The sequence below is a fragment of the Anabrus simplex genome, chromosome 4 (genome assembly GCF_040414725.1).
Source record: "Anabrus simplex isolate iqAnaSimp1 chromosome 4, ASM4041472v1, whole genome shotgun sequence".
Classification (NCBI taxonomy): domain Eukaryota; kingdom Metazoa; phylum Arthropoda; class Insecta; order Orthoptera; family Tettigoniidae; genus Anabrus; species Anabrus simplex.
In genome coordinates, this window is record NC_090268.1 from 212,795,770 (window position 1) to 212,810,394 (window position 14,625).

General features: G+C 38.4%; 1 protein-coding gene across 1 annotated transcript in view; it reads right to left on the reverse strand.

Annotated features, from left to right (window-relative positions):
- Positions 1-14,625, reverse strand: part of LOC136871771 (erythroid differentiation-related factor 1) — a 317,742-nt gene that overhangs the window by 26,272 nt on the left and 276,845 nt on the right. Inside the window, exon 15 of the mRNA XM_067145342.2 lies at positions 3,980-4,134. Within this exon, the coding sequence (XP_067001443.2) occupies positions 3,980-4,134 (155 nt within the window). The remainder of the gene's footprint in view (positions 1-3,979; positions 4,135-14,625) is intronic.

Here is a 14,625-nt window from a genome sequence, read left to right on the forward strand (position 1 = left end):
GAATTCATAAGGCCACTGTTTCACGGACTATATATTCTATTTCCTTACAAATAAAATTAGGACAACATTTATTGTTTTTATTAACCATTTTACCTACAAGAAGTAAACAAAACATTGTCGATAGTCATCTTTTCTTGCAAGTCACTGCAAAACATTATCAATAGTCATCTTTTCTCGCAAGTTACTGCTACCAAGATCTATATTTCCTTCTTCACCTCAGTTTAACTTAGGCCGGCCATTATAAGACTCAACATCAGTTTAAACTCAAGTTACAGTTTAACTCACTCTTCAGTTTATACCCTCATTATAATACCAGTCTTAAGTCATGGAAGAGTGGCTTCAATCACATGATATTGCGTACAGTGAGAACATGCTGAAGATAGATCCAAGGATCATCATCAGTAAAGAAAAATACAAATATGATGCTTACATCATTGACAAAATGGCTAAGGAAATGGGACATACAGTTCTTCGATTGCCAGCTTATCACTTCGACTTAAATCCAATTGATCTTGTGATGTTTCACCCGAGCCCACACATTAGTATGAACAATACTACTTTCAAAACAAAGGACATGGAGAAGATCATTCAACAAGGGTTTGAAAGTGTAAGTGTAGAAAATTGGAGTGCTTAAGTTCAGCATGTGAAGACGGTTGAGGCAGATAATCTGCAAGATGACCCAGAGGCTGGGGGACAGTTCTTTAGAAGAAGAAATGTCCAGTAGGGTGGGCTGAAAATTTTCAAATTTTTTTTGTTAAGTCGTAATACCATGGAAAAGTTGCGAATTGGGGAGAACAAATTGGGATAAAAAAAAAAAAAGAAACAAAATCAGTTCATTTCTTCCGGTCACGGATGTGCTCTAAAGTTTGCCGAAATTCGGGAAAAATGTACATTTTTACGATAATTTTTTATCTTACTTAACTTGTCAATATTTAAATGTAGTAGCTCCAGTCGACTCTTACTCGAAACGATAATGATTTAGAAAAAAGAATGATCTGAATCGGTCAAGGTCTTTTGTTCGGCACAACAGCCGTCAAATCTAACAAATTCCCGCACTTGTCGTAACTCGCTCGGGTCAAAGACCCTGATGCTCCGCCCACCTACCACTCTCACCACCACGCCGTGCCATTGTTGTGTCAGTCTGCACTTATTCCTCGTGTTTGATGTGTGTGTCATTCGCTCTTCCAGTTACTATTGTGGCATTTGCATTTACTGTATTTTAATGTTAGTTTTATGTTATGACGTTTTTGTGTAACTTTGTGACTTAACGGTGATATTCTATGGCTGCATCTAAGACAATCATCATAAGACAGGTATTTGATTGCCTTATATTTGGTGCACCTAAAGACTTTTCATCAAACAGGCTTCCTACTGGTAAGGACATGATTCGGTGTTGTTCACAGGAGAGAAACCACTTGGCGCTTGAAGTTAATATTAAGAGCGCCAGTTTTTCACATGTTGCCAGTACAGTAGCTAACAATATATTTGGTTTGTATCAGAAAGCATCCATTACAGGTAAGTTACAGGTAAGAGAATTGTGCAAGTTATAAATGCGTTGCAAGATAAATATTACAGCAAACGAAAATCATATACAGGGGATAAGAATTAAGATTTGTTTAAGCAGAAAATTTAAGAGTTTAAACAAAAATGCTTATTGCTTTTTGATGTAGCAGCTTGCAAATGCCCCATTGTTGTTAATTGCATTTGTAACAGAACCCCTGATTTATGTAAATGCTCAATAGGACTGAGGTCCAGGGATCTGGCGGGCCATTCTAAGGTTGTGATGTCGTGGAGAGCTTCTCTGGAGAGGCGTGCAGTGTGAACCCAGGCATTGTCCTGCTGAAACATCCCATTAGCAATGTTCGCCATCATAGGGACAACCACTGGATTGAGTACCCTATTAACGTACTGTAGAGCACTCATAGTGCCCTCAACAAGCACTAATTTTGATTTCACATTAAAGCCAATAGCTCCCAAGAACATAATGCTTGGTGTTGGCCGTGTGTACCTCTCGACAATAAGATCTGGGCGGCCCCTCTCCCTGGTACGTCGGCACACACAATTCTGGCGATCATTGTGGGCAAGACAGAAGCGCGATTCATCACTAAAGACGACCCTATGCCATTCGTCGACCCACGTCGATCTTTGACACCAGGCCAGCCTTACACACTGCTGTTGTGGGGTCAATGGAACACCTTCTGCAAGGACACGGGCTCGTCAGCCAGCTGCATGCAGGTGATTACCAACTGTTTGTTGTGTAACGTGGGGTGCCACAGCTGCTCAAATTTGCGCAGCTGTTGCATGGGGTTCCATCCGGGCCATCCGAATGATGCGGTGATCCTCTCTCACAGTTGTCTGTCGCGCTGGGCCTGTGCCAGGTCTATGAGTGTGGGTACCTTCATTTGACCACTGCTGCCATACACGTCGTACCGTAGATGCCTGTCGGCCAACACGTGCAGCGACAGTCCTTAGCGATAATCCAGCCTCACACAGCCCAATTATCCGAGCCCTCTCTAACGGCGACAGTTGTTGATAGCATGCTCTTCTCTGACATCGAGGCATGTTTGACGGGGAATACTTCACTGCACAGACTGCAAGTCAACTACACTACACCAGAGTCCGTATACTGGAGTTGATTCCTCCGCGACCAATCACGTGGGGAGACCTGTAGCAACAATCGAATGGGTCTGAAACATTGATCGTTTACATACCTACATGGCATCGTTCCATATCTTGAAAATCAACACAAACGACCAATGCCTTCATGGCGTTGCAATTTCCATTTTCTTAAGTGTCTGTTGCTTCAGATATTCCTGGCAAGTGCATTACGACAAGAATTGTGATGCAGTTTTGCCAACAACTCACTCAAAATTAAACTGTAGCTCATGGATTTCATATATTCACTGACAGATTCTACACAAGTATGAATTTAGCAGAGCAATTGTACAACAATGGTTTCCATTTAACAGGAACGGTACTGATGAACAAAAAATGTCTACCTACTGAAATGATAGGAAGGAAACTAAAAAATGTGAAGCAGCATGAAGTCGTTGCTTACAGAAAGGAAGACAAGATAATGGTATTGGCATGACGCAACAAGAGAACTTTAACAGTACTTAGTACATGGCACAAGAATGAGCAACGGCAGTTCACACCAAAGAGAAAAAAGTGTTGATCCCATCCTCAAGCCCACTGTCATCTGCGACTACACGGAGCACAAGGGAGGCGTGGATATTTCGGATCACTATATATCTTCCTACAATTTTGGGAGAAAGTCTGTGAAGTGGTGGTGCAAGCTCTTTTCCTGGCTCTTCGATGTTGCAGTTGTCAATAGCTTCCTGCTGTTTAATATGCAGAGACAGAAGGAACAGAAGAAGCCCTTGAGACAGAGAACATTTAGAAAACAGCTGGCAGTAGAGTTAATTGGAGATGTTCACAACACTAATTCTAGAGAGAGAGGACATTACGGCTCCAGTAATAATGAAGAGCGACTTAACAGAAAGCCACATTTTATCTACCCACACCCTAAAATAGAATACGAAGGACTGTGCTGTGTGCAGTAACAGGCAGGACGAAGAGAAACCTATTTCTTCTGTAACACCTGCTCAAGAAAACTAGGCCTTCATCCAGGTGACTGCTTTGAAAAGTTCCATACTAAAAAAGTGTACAAGTGAATAGACACATGGACATTTGTAATTCTGCATATTCAGTGTTTGTGTAACCATGTAATGTTTGTTATTCCTGTTTGAGTTTTGTAAATAAATTGTTTTAGCCCTAAGAAAAGACCATACATTTCCAAAAAAATAAATACGAGTAGAGGCAGGTGACCAGCTAAACAAATTCGAGTGCTGAGGGTTAATATATCCCAAAGCAATGGAATTCATTATTTTCCATTTAGAAAAGAAAATTTAAGTTTAAGCTTGAAAAGGAGGTACATTAACTGCATCAAACATAATACAAAACCAGATAAAATAAATACCGATATGACTTGTGGTAGAGGGATGCAAGGCGGTGGTGGATGGAAGCAGCACGGAACTGATAAACAGGCTGTCGAACACCTGCTGTCTCCAAGTCACAATACTTGAGTGCTTTCAGAAGGAAATCCACTACTTCTCTCTCTGCTTCGTCTTGACTCTGCAATTACAAAATAAATCTGTCACTGTAAATGAACAATCTACATACAGCTATCAGCCCTATGATTCAGAGTTGTACAGGGGGTACTATTACATGGGACCACAATGCTGTTATGAAAGCACGCAGAGCAAAACAGCCCATGAAGAAGTCTCAGCACATTACATTTCCCTCCTCCTTATTTACCAACTTGAACAATACAAATTTTTTTAAATAATCCTACAGATGATGATGATGATGATGATGATGATGATAGAAGAACAGCAGCAACAACAAAAATATGAGAAAACCCTGCCCCTATTAGAAAATCATAACAATAGGCCTCCTAATCAGTTTATACGAACAAAATTTATTTAATCTGTTGTGTGTAAGTTAAAAACTCAAAATTCAAACAGTCAACCATCACGTGGATTTTCTGTTTTGAATTTTATTGAGAGAAAAAAAAAAAAGTAGGGTGTTTCAGGTCAGAGAGTACAAAGGGTGTCGAACAACCATGACTAAATTTTTTAGCACGGAGTCCGCTATGGTATGAATGATAGTGTCCAGGAATTCTTTTATTCTAAGGAAGTTCAGCGTCTCCTTTGGAATTGTAACAAATAATAATGTTATTTGATTTATGCCCCACTAACTACTGTTACGATTTTCAGAGACGTCAAGGTGCCGGAATTTAGTCCCGCAGGAGTTCTTTTACGTGCCAGTAAATCTACAGACACGAGGCTGATGTATTTGAGCACCTTCAAATACCACCGGACTGAGCTAGGATCGAACCTGCCAAGTTGGGGTCAGAAGGTTAGTGCCTCAACCGTCTGAGCCACTCAGCCCAGCCTTTGGAAGAGAAGGCTGCTGTTCATTTTCCTCACATCTTTCAGTGGGATCAGTCACCACCATACCTGTACCTTTTTCCCAATCAATTACAATATCAGCTCATCTTGTGGATCCATTTGTAGAAAGACTTTCATACTAAGTGAAGGACAGTTCACAGAGTGCTATTTTTATTATTGAAGAATGTATGTATCTAGGTGAGGGTGACCCAATTAAAAGGTCAAAACTAGTACCAAAATTATATTTCATATTTAATATAAAATACAATTGAACTTTACATCTTGTATTGATCAGGTAGAACATCCCTTCCTTTGAATTATAGATTGAATTAAGAAACATCGAGCTAAAAAAAAAAACCAACCAGAAGTCCATGGGACCACATACACATCTTTAACCCTTACACTGTTACGTCCGAGATATATCATGTATCACGTGAGCGGCAGTACGTGACACCCTTGCTGTGCCCGAGATATTTTGTCAGCAACTTCAGTTAAATTTCTGAAAAGGAAATGGATAAGTTTGGAGTTTCCTTTGGTTTTCAAACTTGAGCGGTGACAAGCTAGTCCTTTAGGAGCATAATGGACTGTCAGTCAACATAGAAACTTCAGTTTTATGCTATCTGCGGTCAAAGATCTGAAATAATGCACTCAGCTCAGTACGCAAAGCACCAGTGTCCAGGGTTTGTAAAAATGGCTTCAAGTAGAAGACGACACGTACTTTCGGAGTTCGAACTTATAGAAGCTGTGAATAATCTTGAATCAGAAGACGAGTACACAGATATCAGTGATTTGGGTAGCGATTATAGTTCTAATGATAGTCTATTAGTTCAAGGTTACAGAAATGGAAGGAAACTACACCTGAATAACTGTGCGCATTTTTTGCCATGACAATGCTTATGGCAAGAATGAAGAAACTTACAATTCTTGAATATTGGTCGACCAATCCTCTAATAATGACCCAGCAGTACTCTAATTTCATGTCTAGAGACAGGTATCTGTTATTATTGTAGTTGTATGTTTTAGCGACAATAACCATCAGCCTGATGGTGACCAGCTGTATAAAATAATGCCTGTAAATGACCATCTCAAAAACAAGTTCAAAGAAACTTTCACCCCATTTGAAAACATTTGCATTGATGAAAGTTGACACTCTTCAAAGGTAGGCTTCCATTCATTCAGTTTATTCCATCAAAGAGAGACAGATACGGAATAAAGACATTTCTTATCGGCGATTGTGAGACCGGATATGTGCTGGATTTTATAGTTTACACAGGGTCAACTACAGAAATAAGTCCTTTTTATTACAACTGGTTTTATGCCACACTGACACAGATAGATCTTATGGCGACAGTGGGATGGGAAACGGCAAGGAGTGGTAAGGAAGCAGCCGTGGCTTTACGTCTGCTTTTCTATTGTGAGAATTAAATCGTCAATTTGTCCAGAATTAATTTTGTGGGACACATAATGCGCAAACATATGGCTAAGGACTTGTGTACTATTTCACTTCATCAAACTCTAAGCAATGAAACGTGTTCCATCGCATCGTTTATATTCAAACTGAAATAAACGTAGATACAGGATTCGACCTCCCTCTCCTGACTTCCCCCTTTCACGCTCCCTACTTGTTTCCTTGGGGCAATTTATTTTTATTAGGCATCTCCGCTGTAAGGGTATGTTTTTAACTTGCCTGTGTTGCAATTATTGTGGCCGATTTGATGGATCGGGTGATCTCCGTTGTTAACATTCAACCCTAATTTGAACATATTCTGTTCTTTCAAGTTCCATGTTCTGGATGTTTGATTCAAAATACATGTTATCTATTGTTTGTTGAAATTAGTTCACATTTCCATTTTTGATTCCTTTATAGTCAATTAAGAGATGAAAGTATATGATTTTCCACCTGTTCAATACAAATTCAAATGTGATATACAATGAAATGTCACATTTTATTCATAAATATTAGGGACCAGTTTCGGCATGTCTATGCCATCATCAGCCTAAAGTTAGATTCACAAGGACACAAATAAACTTTCTAACAATCCCCTTTGAAATGATAAGAGTATAATTAAAAATAGGAGAGGATTTCCACCAATCAATACTTATTTATTGCATATATTAAGCTACAGGACCAGTTTCAACCTCATATACAAGGTCATCTTCAGCTGAACCATACATACATATTTATATAATGAAGCTTTGATTAAGATTGTGTTGTTAAAGGAATGCTATATGATGATGATGTACATTTAGTCACATACAAATGAGGCATGTCTTAGCGTGAACTGGCGTATATGTCATTCTGTACAATATAGCAACTGTATGTCTAAAATATTATGTAGAAGGTCTTAAAATTAGTGTATAAAATATATCTTTACTTAAACTAATATATATATATATATATTTATATACACATGTACAAGATAACAACAACAATAATAACACAATCTTAATCAAAGCTTCATTATATAAATATGTATGTATGATTCAGCTGAAGATGACCTTGTATATGAGGTCGAAACCGGTCCTGTAGATTAATATATGCAATAAATAAGTATTGATTGGTGGAAATCCTCTCCTATTTTTAATTGTACAATTTGTCAATACGGAAATGAAGATTATAGATTACGATGATCAGAGTATGACGTGTTCATGCACCTATGATATGTGCGTTTGAAAGTACTGTCTCTGAAAACATCTACCGAACTTACTTTACTTGATGAAGATTCTATCTTACGCTCGTTCTTACATTATAAAATGCTATTGAATATATGTAACAAATGGTAGCAGAGCATTTATTCAACTTAGGAAAACCTACAACCTGTTTTCCAGTCAGTGACCGGATCAGGGATGGAATGAATCAAGCCCCCATCTTGTGGTGTGGATAGGAAATGTGCCAGCTGCCAAAGCCTGTTGCACTCCTCTGGGGTAATGATTAATGACTGAGAGATGAAATGAAATGATAGTGGAGAGTGTTGCTGAAATGAAAAATGACAGGGAGAACCGGAGTACCTGGAGAAAAACCTGTCCCGCCTCTGCTTTGTCCAGCACAAATCTCACATGGAGTGACTGGGATTTGAACCATGGAACCCAGCAGTGAGAGACCGACGAGCTGCCGCCTGAGCCACGGAGGCTACTTCACTTCATATCCAAAGTATTGCTACCAACGTAACAAATGGTAGCAGAGAACATTTCATTTCTTTTCTCTTTGTTTTCTGCCACACTCATATCATTTAATCAGCGATTTTGCCATGATTTTTGCTTTACATTATGTGGTGTTTCTGATCTATGATGTTAATGATTTACCTGTGCTAATCTATTTTGTACCTTCTGATTGCATTCATTCATTCATTCATTCATTTCTCTTCTGTGTTTCTTTTCCTTTTTTTATTTTTTTCATCTGTTAAGAGTAGGCTCAACTTTGATAAAATAGCACAACTACTTATAATTCTCCATAGTTTCTTACTTTCTCACTATTTGCACTTCCTTATTTTTGTGCTTCTTAACTTTGACTTGAGGTTCGATGGTTTTTATAATTGGGCAGTGATTGCCGGTTCAGGTTAGGTTCCTGTGTATCGAGATTGATAATGAGTCGAATACAGGCAGCCAAAATGAAGTTCTTGAGGAGTATGATACAGAAGAGTAGAAGAGACAAAATAAGGAATGAGAAAATCCGGGAAGAAATTGGAGTGGAAAAAATGAATGATTGAATAGAGAAGAGCCGACTAAGATGGTTTGGGCACATAAAGCGAATGAGCGACGAAAGAATGCCAAAAAAAGTGATGGAAATGCAAATCCAAGGAAGGATTGAAATGGAAGGATACCATCCAACGTAGCATTATAGTAAGAAACCTGGACTGGGAGACAGTGTTGGAGGAGGAGTGGTGGAAAGACCGAAGAAAGTGGAGAGGAACCATATTTGCCCCTACCCGGCTACAGCTGGATAAAGATGATTATGATGATGATGAATGTTGATAATATTGTGCTTTTCAAGCGTTTAGTTGTAAGCTTAGTTTTAAGTCTCAACATCTTCAACTTCGACTCAAAGCTTCCTACACTTGTTTAACCCTTCGTTGGTACATTGTGATTCGCCATTTTTTCATCTTGAGCTTTCTCTAACTTCTCGATTTCTGTTTTCACGCACCTATTTGCATCTTTCCCCCCCATTCTAATGTTTATAGTTATTTAGATTTCCTATACTCTCTACCTTATCTGCTATTCTAATTCTCTGTTGCACTACCCTTAATGTTGTCGGTGTTTATACGAAGGAAAGGTGGGGGAGTCTAGTGTCTGTATATTTTCAATATTTACTGAGTTCTTTTTTCTTGCCACATGTTCTCGCTCTTGTTTCTTCTCTTTTAATGTTTATTTTTTTTGTTGCTTTTATTAAACATAATATTTTACTCGCCTAATTGTCTCCCTCCACCCATTCCCTTCAAGTTGGACTCCCCCATGAATTTTTCTTTTTTTTTTTTTTTTACGTAAATTAATGTTCAAATTTTGTAAAATAGTGGGATATTAAAATTGTATTTCTAACTTTTCTCGGCCACAAAAATTTTTTTTTTTGCTAGGGGCTACGATGGGATAGGAAAGGCCTAGGAGTTGGAAGGAAGCGGCCGTGGCCTTAATTAAGGTACAGCCCCAGCATTTGCCTGGTGTGAAAATGGGAAACCACGGAAAACCATTTTCAGGGCTGCCGATAGTGGGATTCGAACCTACTATCTCCCGGATGCAAGCTCACAGCCGCGCGCCTCTACACGCACGGCCAACTCGCCCGGTACAAAAATATTTTTGTATTCTACTTTTATTTCTCGTAAATTAATCTTAGTAAACGGTGTGGAGCATCTTTTTTGTTGCTATTCTTTTAATCATTCCCTTTTCCTCCTCTTCTCTTTCCTTTCCCTGTCTTCGTCTTTTCATCTCCCCTTTTTCGCATATCCCTTTCCTTTCTACCTGCATTGTTTGAACTTTTTCCTGCTGTGAGTTTTGTTTCTGTTTTAGTTTATTTTTCTTCTCCCTGCGGTTTACACCTTCATCTTGTACGATCGTCGCTCCTTTGAGAATGTGCCTCTCCTGGGACATTGACTATGCCATCGTCTGCTATGCTTTGCCAATTCTTCGGATTTCATCTGGCGGTGGGAGTATGTAACGAACTCCCTATAATCGCAAGGACATAAACTGTTCTGTACCTGTTCACCACCCTCGTGCACCTGCCATCTTCGCCTTCCAGCTTTAGACTAGGCATGTTGAACTTCCATCGGCTTCTTAGACTATGTGAACTGTGACATCAGTGAACTTTCTCAAAGCTGCTCCATGCTTCCTTTCTTCTAGGACATTCCTTCTGTCCTACTATAAATACTAGATTGTTTCCCTCAGAGATCAGTCCAGCTTTGATAGCCATCTGTGTGGAGGCCCTCTGGCAGTAGTGCGTGTTTCTACACGTATTAATTCTGACCATCTGGAATTCATCATTGTGTGAGGCCGGGTGAGCTAAAAACTTATGTTTAACTGTGTATTGAACGTGGGGAGCTTGTCCCCCATTTTGCCCTTCAGGCCTTAACTGGAACTTTATCCATTTCTTTATCATACACTATGTCCGCTTTTCTATTGTGAGAAATAAGTCATCAATTTTTTCAGAATCAATTTTTTGGGAAACATAGTACGCAAACATGTGGCTAAGGACTTGTGTACTATTTCACTTCATCAAACTGTAAGCAATGAAACGTGTTCCATTGCATCCTTTATATTCAAATTGAAATAAACGTAAATGCAGGATTCGACCTCCCTCTTCCGACTTCCCCCTTTCACACGCTCCCAACTTGTTCCCTTGGGGCAATTTATTTTTATTAGGCATCTCTGATGGAAGGATATGTTTTTAATTTGCCTGTGTTGCAATTATTGTGGCCGATTTGATGTATCATGTGATCTCCGTTGTTAACATTCAACTCTAATTTGAACATATTCTGTTCTTTCAAGTTCCATGTTCTGGATGTTTGATTCAAAATACATGTTCTCTATTATTTGTTGAAATTCGTTTATATTTCCATTTTTTGATTCCTTTACATTCATCAAAGCTCTGTACCTACCATGAACTCCTCTGGGTTTCCAGCACTTTCCTCGCACTCTGCTAGTTCCATACTGATCCCCTTTGAAATGATAGAGCTTGACGCATTCATGCACCTATTATATGTGTGTTTGAAAGTACTGTCTCTGAAAACATCTACTGAACTTGCTTTACTTGATAAAGATTCTATCTTACGCTTGTTACTACGTAACAAAATGGTAACAGTTACATAACAATTTATAAATACCTCATTTATCGTGTCACATAATTCATTATTATCCTTAAGTATGATCACATTTTTCCCAGCCCTGAAATTGTTCTTTACCATCCCTTCTGAAAGGAACGTGACTCCCAACACAGATTAGAGCCCTCACCACAGGAGGCAGGTCGGGGAAAGTTACACGAAAACGGGAAACGGCCTTGGTTTCCAGAACTATAGAGAGTAAATTATAGCCTCAGGAAAGTTCAGTTTTGCTCGCTGGTTTTCGTCGACATTGCTGAATAACCCAGTAAACTTGTTTGTGCTTATATTTCGCATTCCATTCCGAAGTTAGAAATGTATTCTGTCTTTAGTGATGCAGTGAAGGGTAGCAAATATTTGTCGCGTGATAGACTGCGTAAGGATTAGGAACATAATCATGTGAAGTTGACTAGTGTGCTGCAGATTTGTATTGTGGTAGCCCCGTTATAGATACTGAAAAAGTTGTGAAATAATTTATTAATGATGACAAATCCAGAAAGTTGACAGGCATCTGCATCTTTCAACGGTGGTGCGTATGCTGAAACTCGCAATAATGTGGTGTTATTTTACTGCACCCCACTACAAATGTCCTTATATTTATATTTGTTATCAGGTATTTTAAACACTGTTTTTTTTTAAATAAGACCCAGTGGGAAAGCTTTTCATATTATCTCTCATATTTTTCACGCCTTTTAATACTCTCATCTTCAGAAAGGTCAGATAGCCTATATCTTTTTCTGTACCAGTACATACACGACGTAAAATAAACGCACGTCGAAAAAAACCATATCAAGTGGTTTATACATTCGCGTTGGATAGTTTTTATTCGTGTATTCAATAGTACGTTTTCTCGCTTAATGTATTATCTTCCTTGTCCCCTGCAGAAACTCCGAACGAGGTTTTACTGAATAAACTAACCTCCGAAATCAGTCATCCACTCTGTGCCTATCTTAAGGTTTATCACATTCTTGCTTAATTTTAGTACATAGTTTTAAAATTAGGCGATCATTTGCTTCAGCCTTTATTTCTAATGAGCTAACTACTGCTATTGGTCATGTTATTTATGCATTTATTAAAAAATCATGTTCTCTTTCATTTCGAATTGTGCTTATAGAACACCATGCATATTGATGTAAATATTGTATATTTGTGCTATTTTGTTTCCGTCTAGGCTCTCTTTTGTTTGTTTTCATTTGCGCTTTCATTATGTTTTTTAGCATTTTTTCAACTCATATTATGTAAATTATTCCAACCCCCCTAATTTTTTCACTGAAGATGGCTCAAACGAGCCAAAACATGTCTGAACTTGTTTACTCCGTCTAATGACGGAATATATGATGTATTGAATAGGAGGATACTTTCATTTTTCGCCATTGTAAAGTTATAGAACACCAGTCGACCAGTATTACTAATCGACTCCGTTCTTGCCTTCGAGTTCAAATGTCGACGAGAGAGCTTGCTAATGCACATAGCGAAAAATCTATATCGAAGATCAATCACATTCAATATAATTGCTGGTGTGCATAAATATTGATAAAGGAAGAAATCAGGCATGCTTAATCGGATCAAAAATTAGATGTATGTATCTAATTCCCTCCATGGGAACTTAGAATTTCCATTAGAATTTCCATGCTTAATCGCTCGTAATAACGGATGCATCAGTGATTGGGTTCTCGCTGTTACCAAAGGATGATATGCAGTTTAATATAAGGATTTTCAAGGGACAGAAAAAAGCTGCCGTTGCAACAGAGTTCTCACTATATCTCGTACTCGCCATAGCGGACTTTTAGTGTAATTAGTCATAACCCATCTGTTCAAGGCGATTCAATATAATTTGGCTATTATGGACAACTCTGATTTGTGAAATAACTCAAATACCTGACATACGTAATTTCTGAAAGAGAGTCATGCAGTTTGGTCAGAATTTAACACTTGTGAAAGAGGAATATCGAACGTTTTATAGGATAGAGTATTTTTGGCTCCAATGTGACAAATGACAAAAAATATCTGAAAGCTTTTCTGGAATTCTTTAGCCAGTTCAGATGAAATTTCTTATTACTGCACACTTTTCATGTATTTTTAGACAATATATATGTTTTTAAAGTAATTCAGCATGAAGAGTTCTGATAGTCGCTCACAATATTAGCAGTGAAAAGGTTAAAAGATAGCCTACAATAACAGTTGTTATATGCCTTTATTGAAAAACCAACATGTGAAGTGTAGAGCTGTAGAACCAAACGTTTCTAAACCCTTACTGTCAAGGTTTATCCACAGTTTATTCAAATCCATTTCACAGAAATAGCTACAACTGATATACCTTTGTGTTCCACTTAGCGATTCTTTTACTAACTCGAAGGACAATCACTTGGATTTGGAAAACATGGCTGACAGGCGGAGTTGTGAGTAAACACTAGTACCATATACAGTGAAACCAAGTTAGAACATTCCTCATTAGCACGTTTTCTTGCTTAGCATGTCGTAAATTCTAAGTCCCGATTCTCATCGTATTAAGTTTGTATAAAAATACCTCTTATCGAGTCATGAATTTTCGCTATCACATATTTCCTAGCCCTGAAAATGTTATTTGCCATCCGTCCTGAAACAAATGTGATTTCCAACTCTGGTAAGATCCATCGCTACAGCTGCGTGATTATGGAAAAAGGCCTTAAATTCCTGAACTTCACAGGATAAGTTGCATGTTCGGGGAGCAAGCCGTTAGCCTCAGGAGTGCTCACTTTTGCTTGCCGGTTAGCAGCAAGATTGCTAAATAACACAGCGAGTCTATTTGTCTTGTATTTTGCATTCTTTGGAAGTTAGAAATTTCTTTTGTGTTTAGTACAGTGAAGTTTTGTCACGTGATACAGTAGCCTATATCTGGATTAGGAACATAATCGTGTGAAACTGACTAGCGTGGTGCATGTTTGTCTTGTGATAGCCTAGTTATGGATATGGAAAAAGTCATGAAATTCCTTGCTAATGAAGACAAAATTAAAATCTTTCAGAAAGTGGATTGACGTCCTCATCTTTAAGCATGGAGAGGTCGCGAATGTTGAACTCGCATCTTCGAGTTTCAAATCGATCATTCGACATGGTCGAAGTTTACAAAATGGTCACCAAAGTCATCCCTCCTGATTTCTCCCGGTCGCAAATGGTCGAGTGTAATCTCCAACTCATTGTCTAACAGTGTGATGAGAAAATAATACTCCGAAATAAGATGCTTCTACATTTGTTTCAGAAAGAGTGTGATCTGCAATAATACTTGGACATTTTTATTGGCCCCCATGCATGTTTTTTCATATTTGTTGTTTGGAGTTTTTCACACCTTTCACTGGACATTTTATTTTATAAGCCCTAGCAGAAAAGGTTTTCAT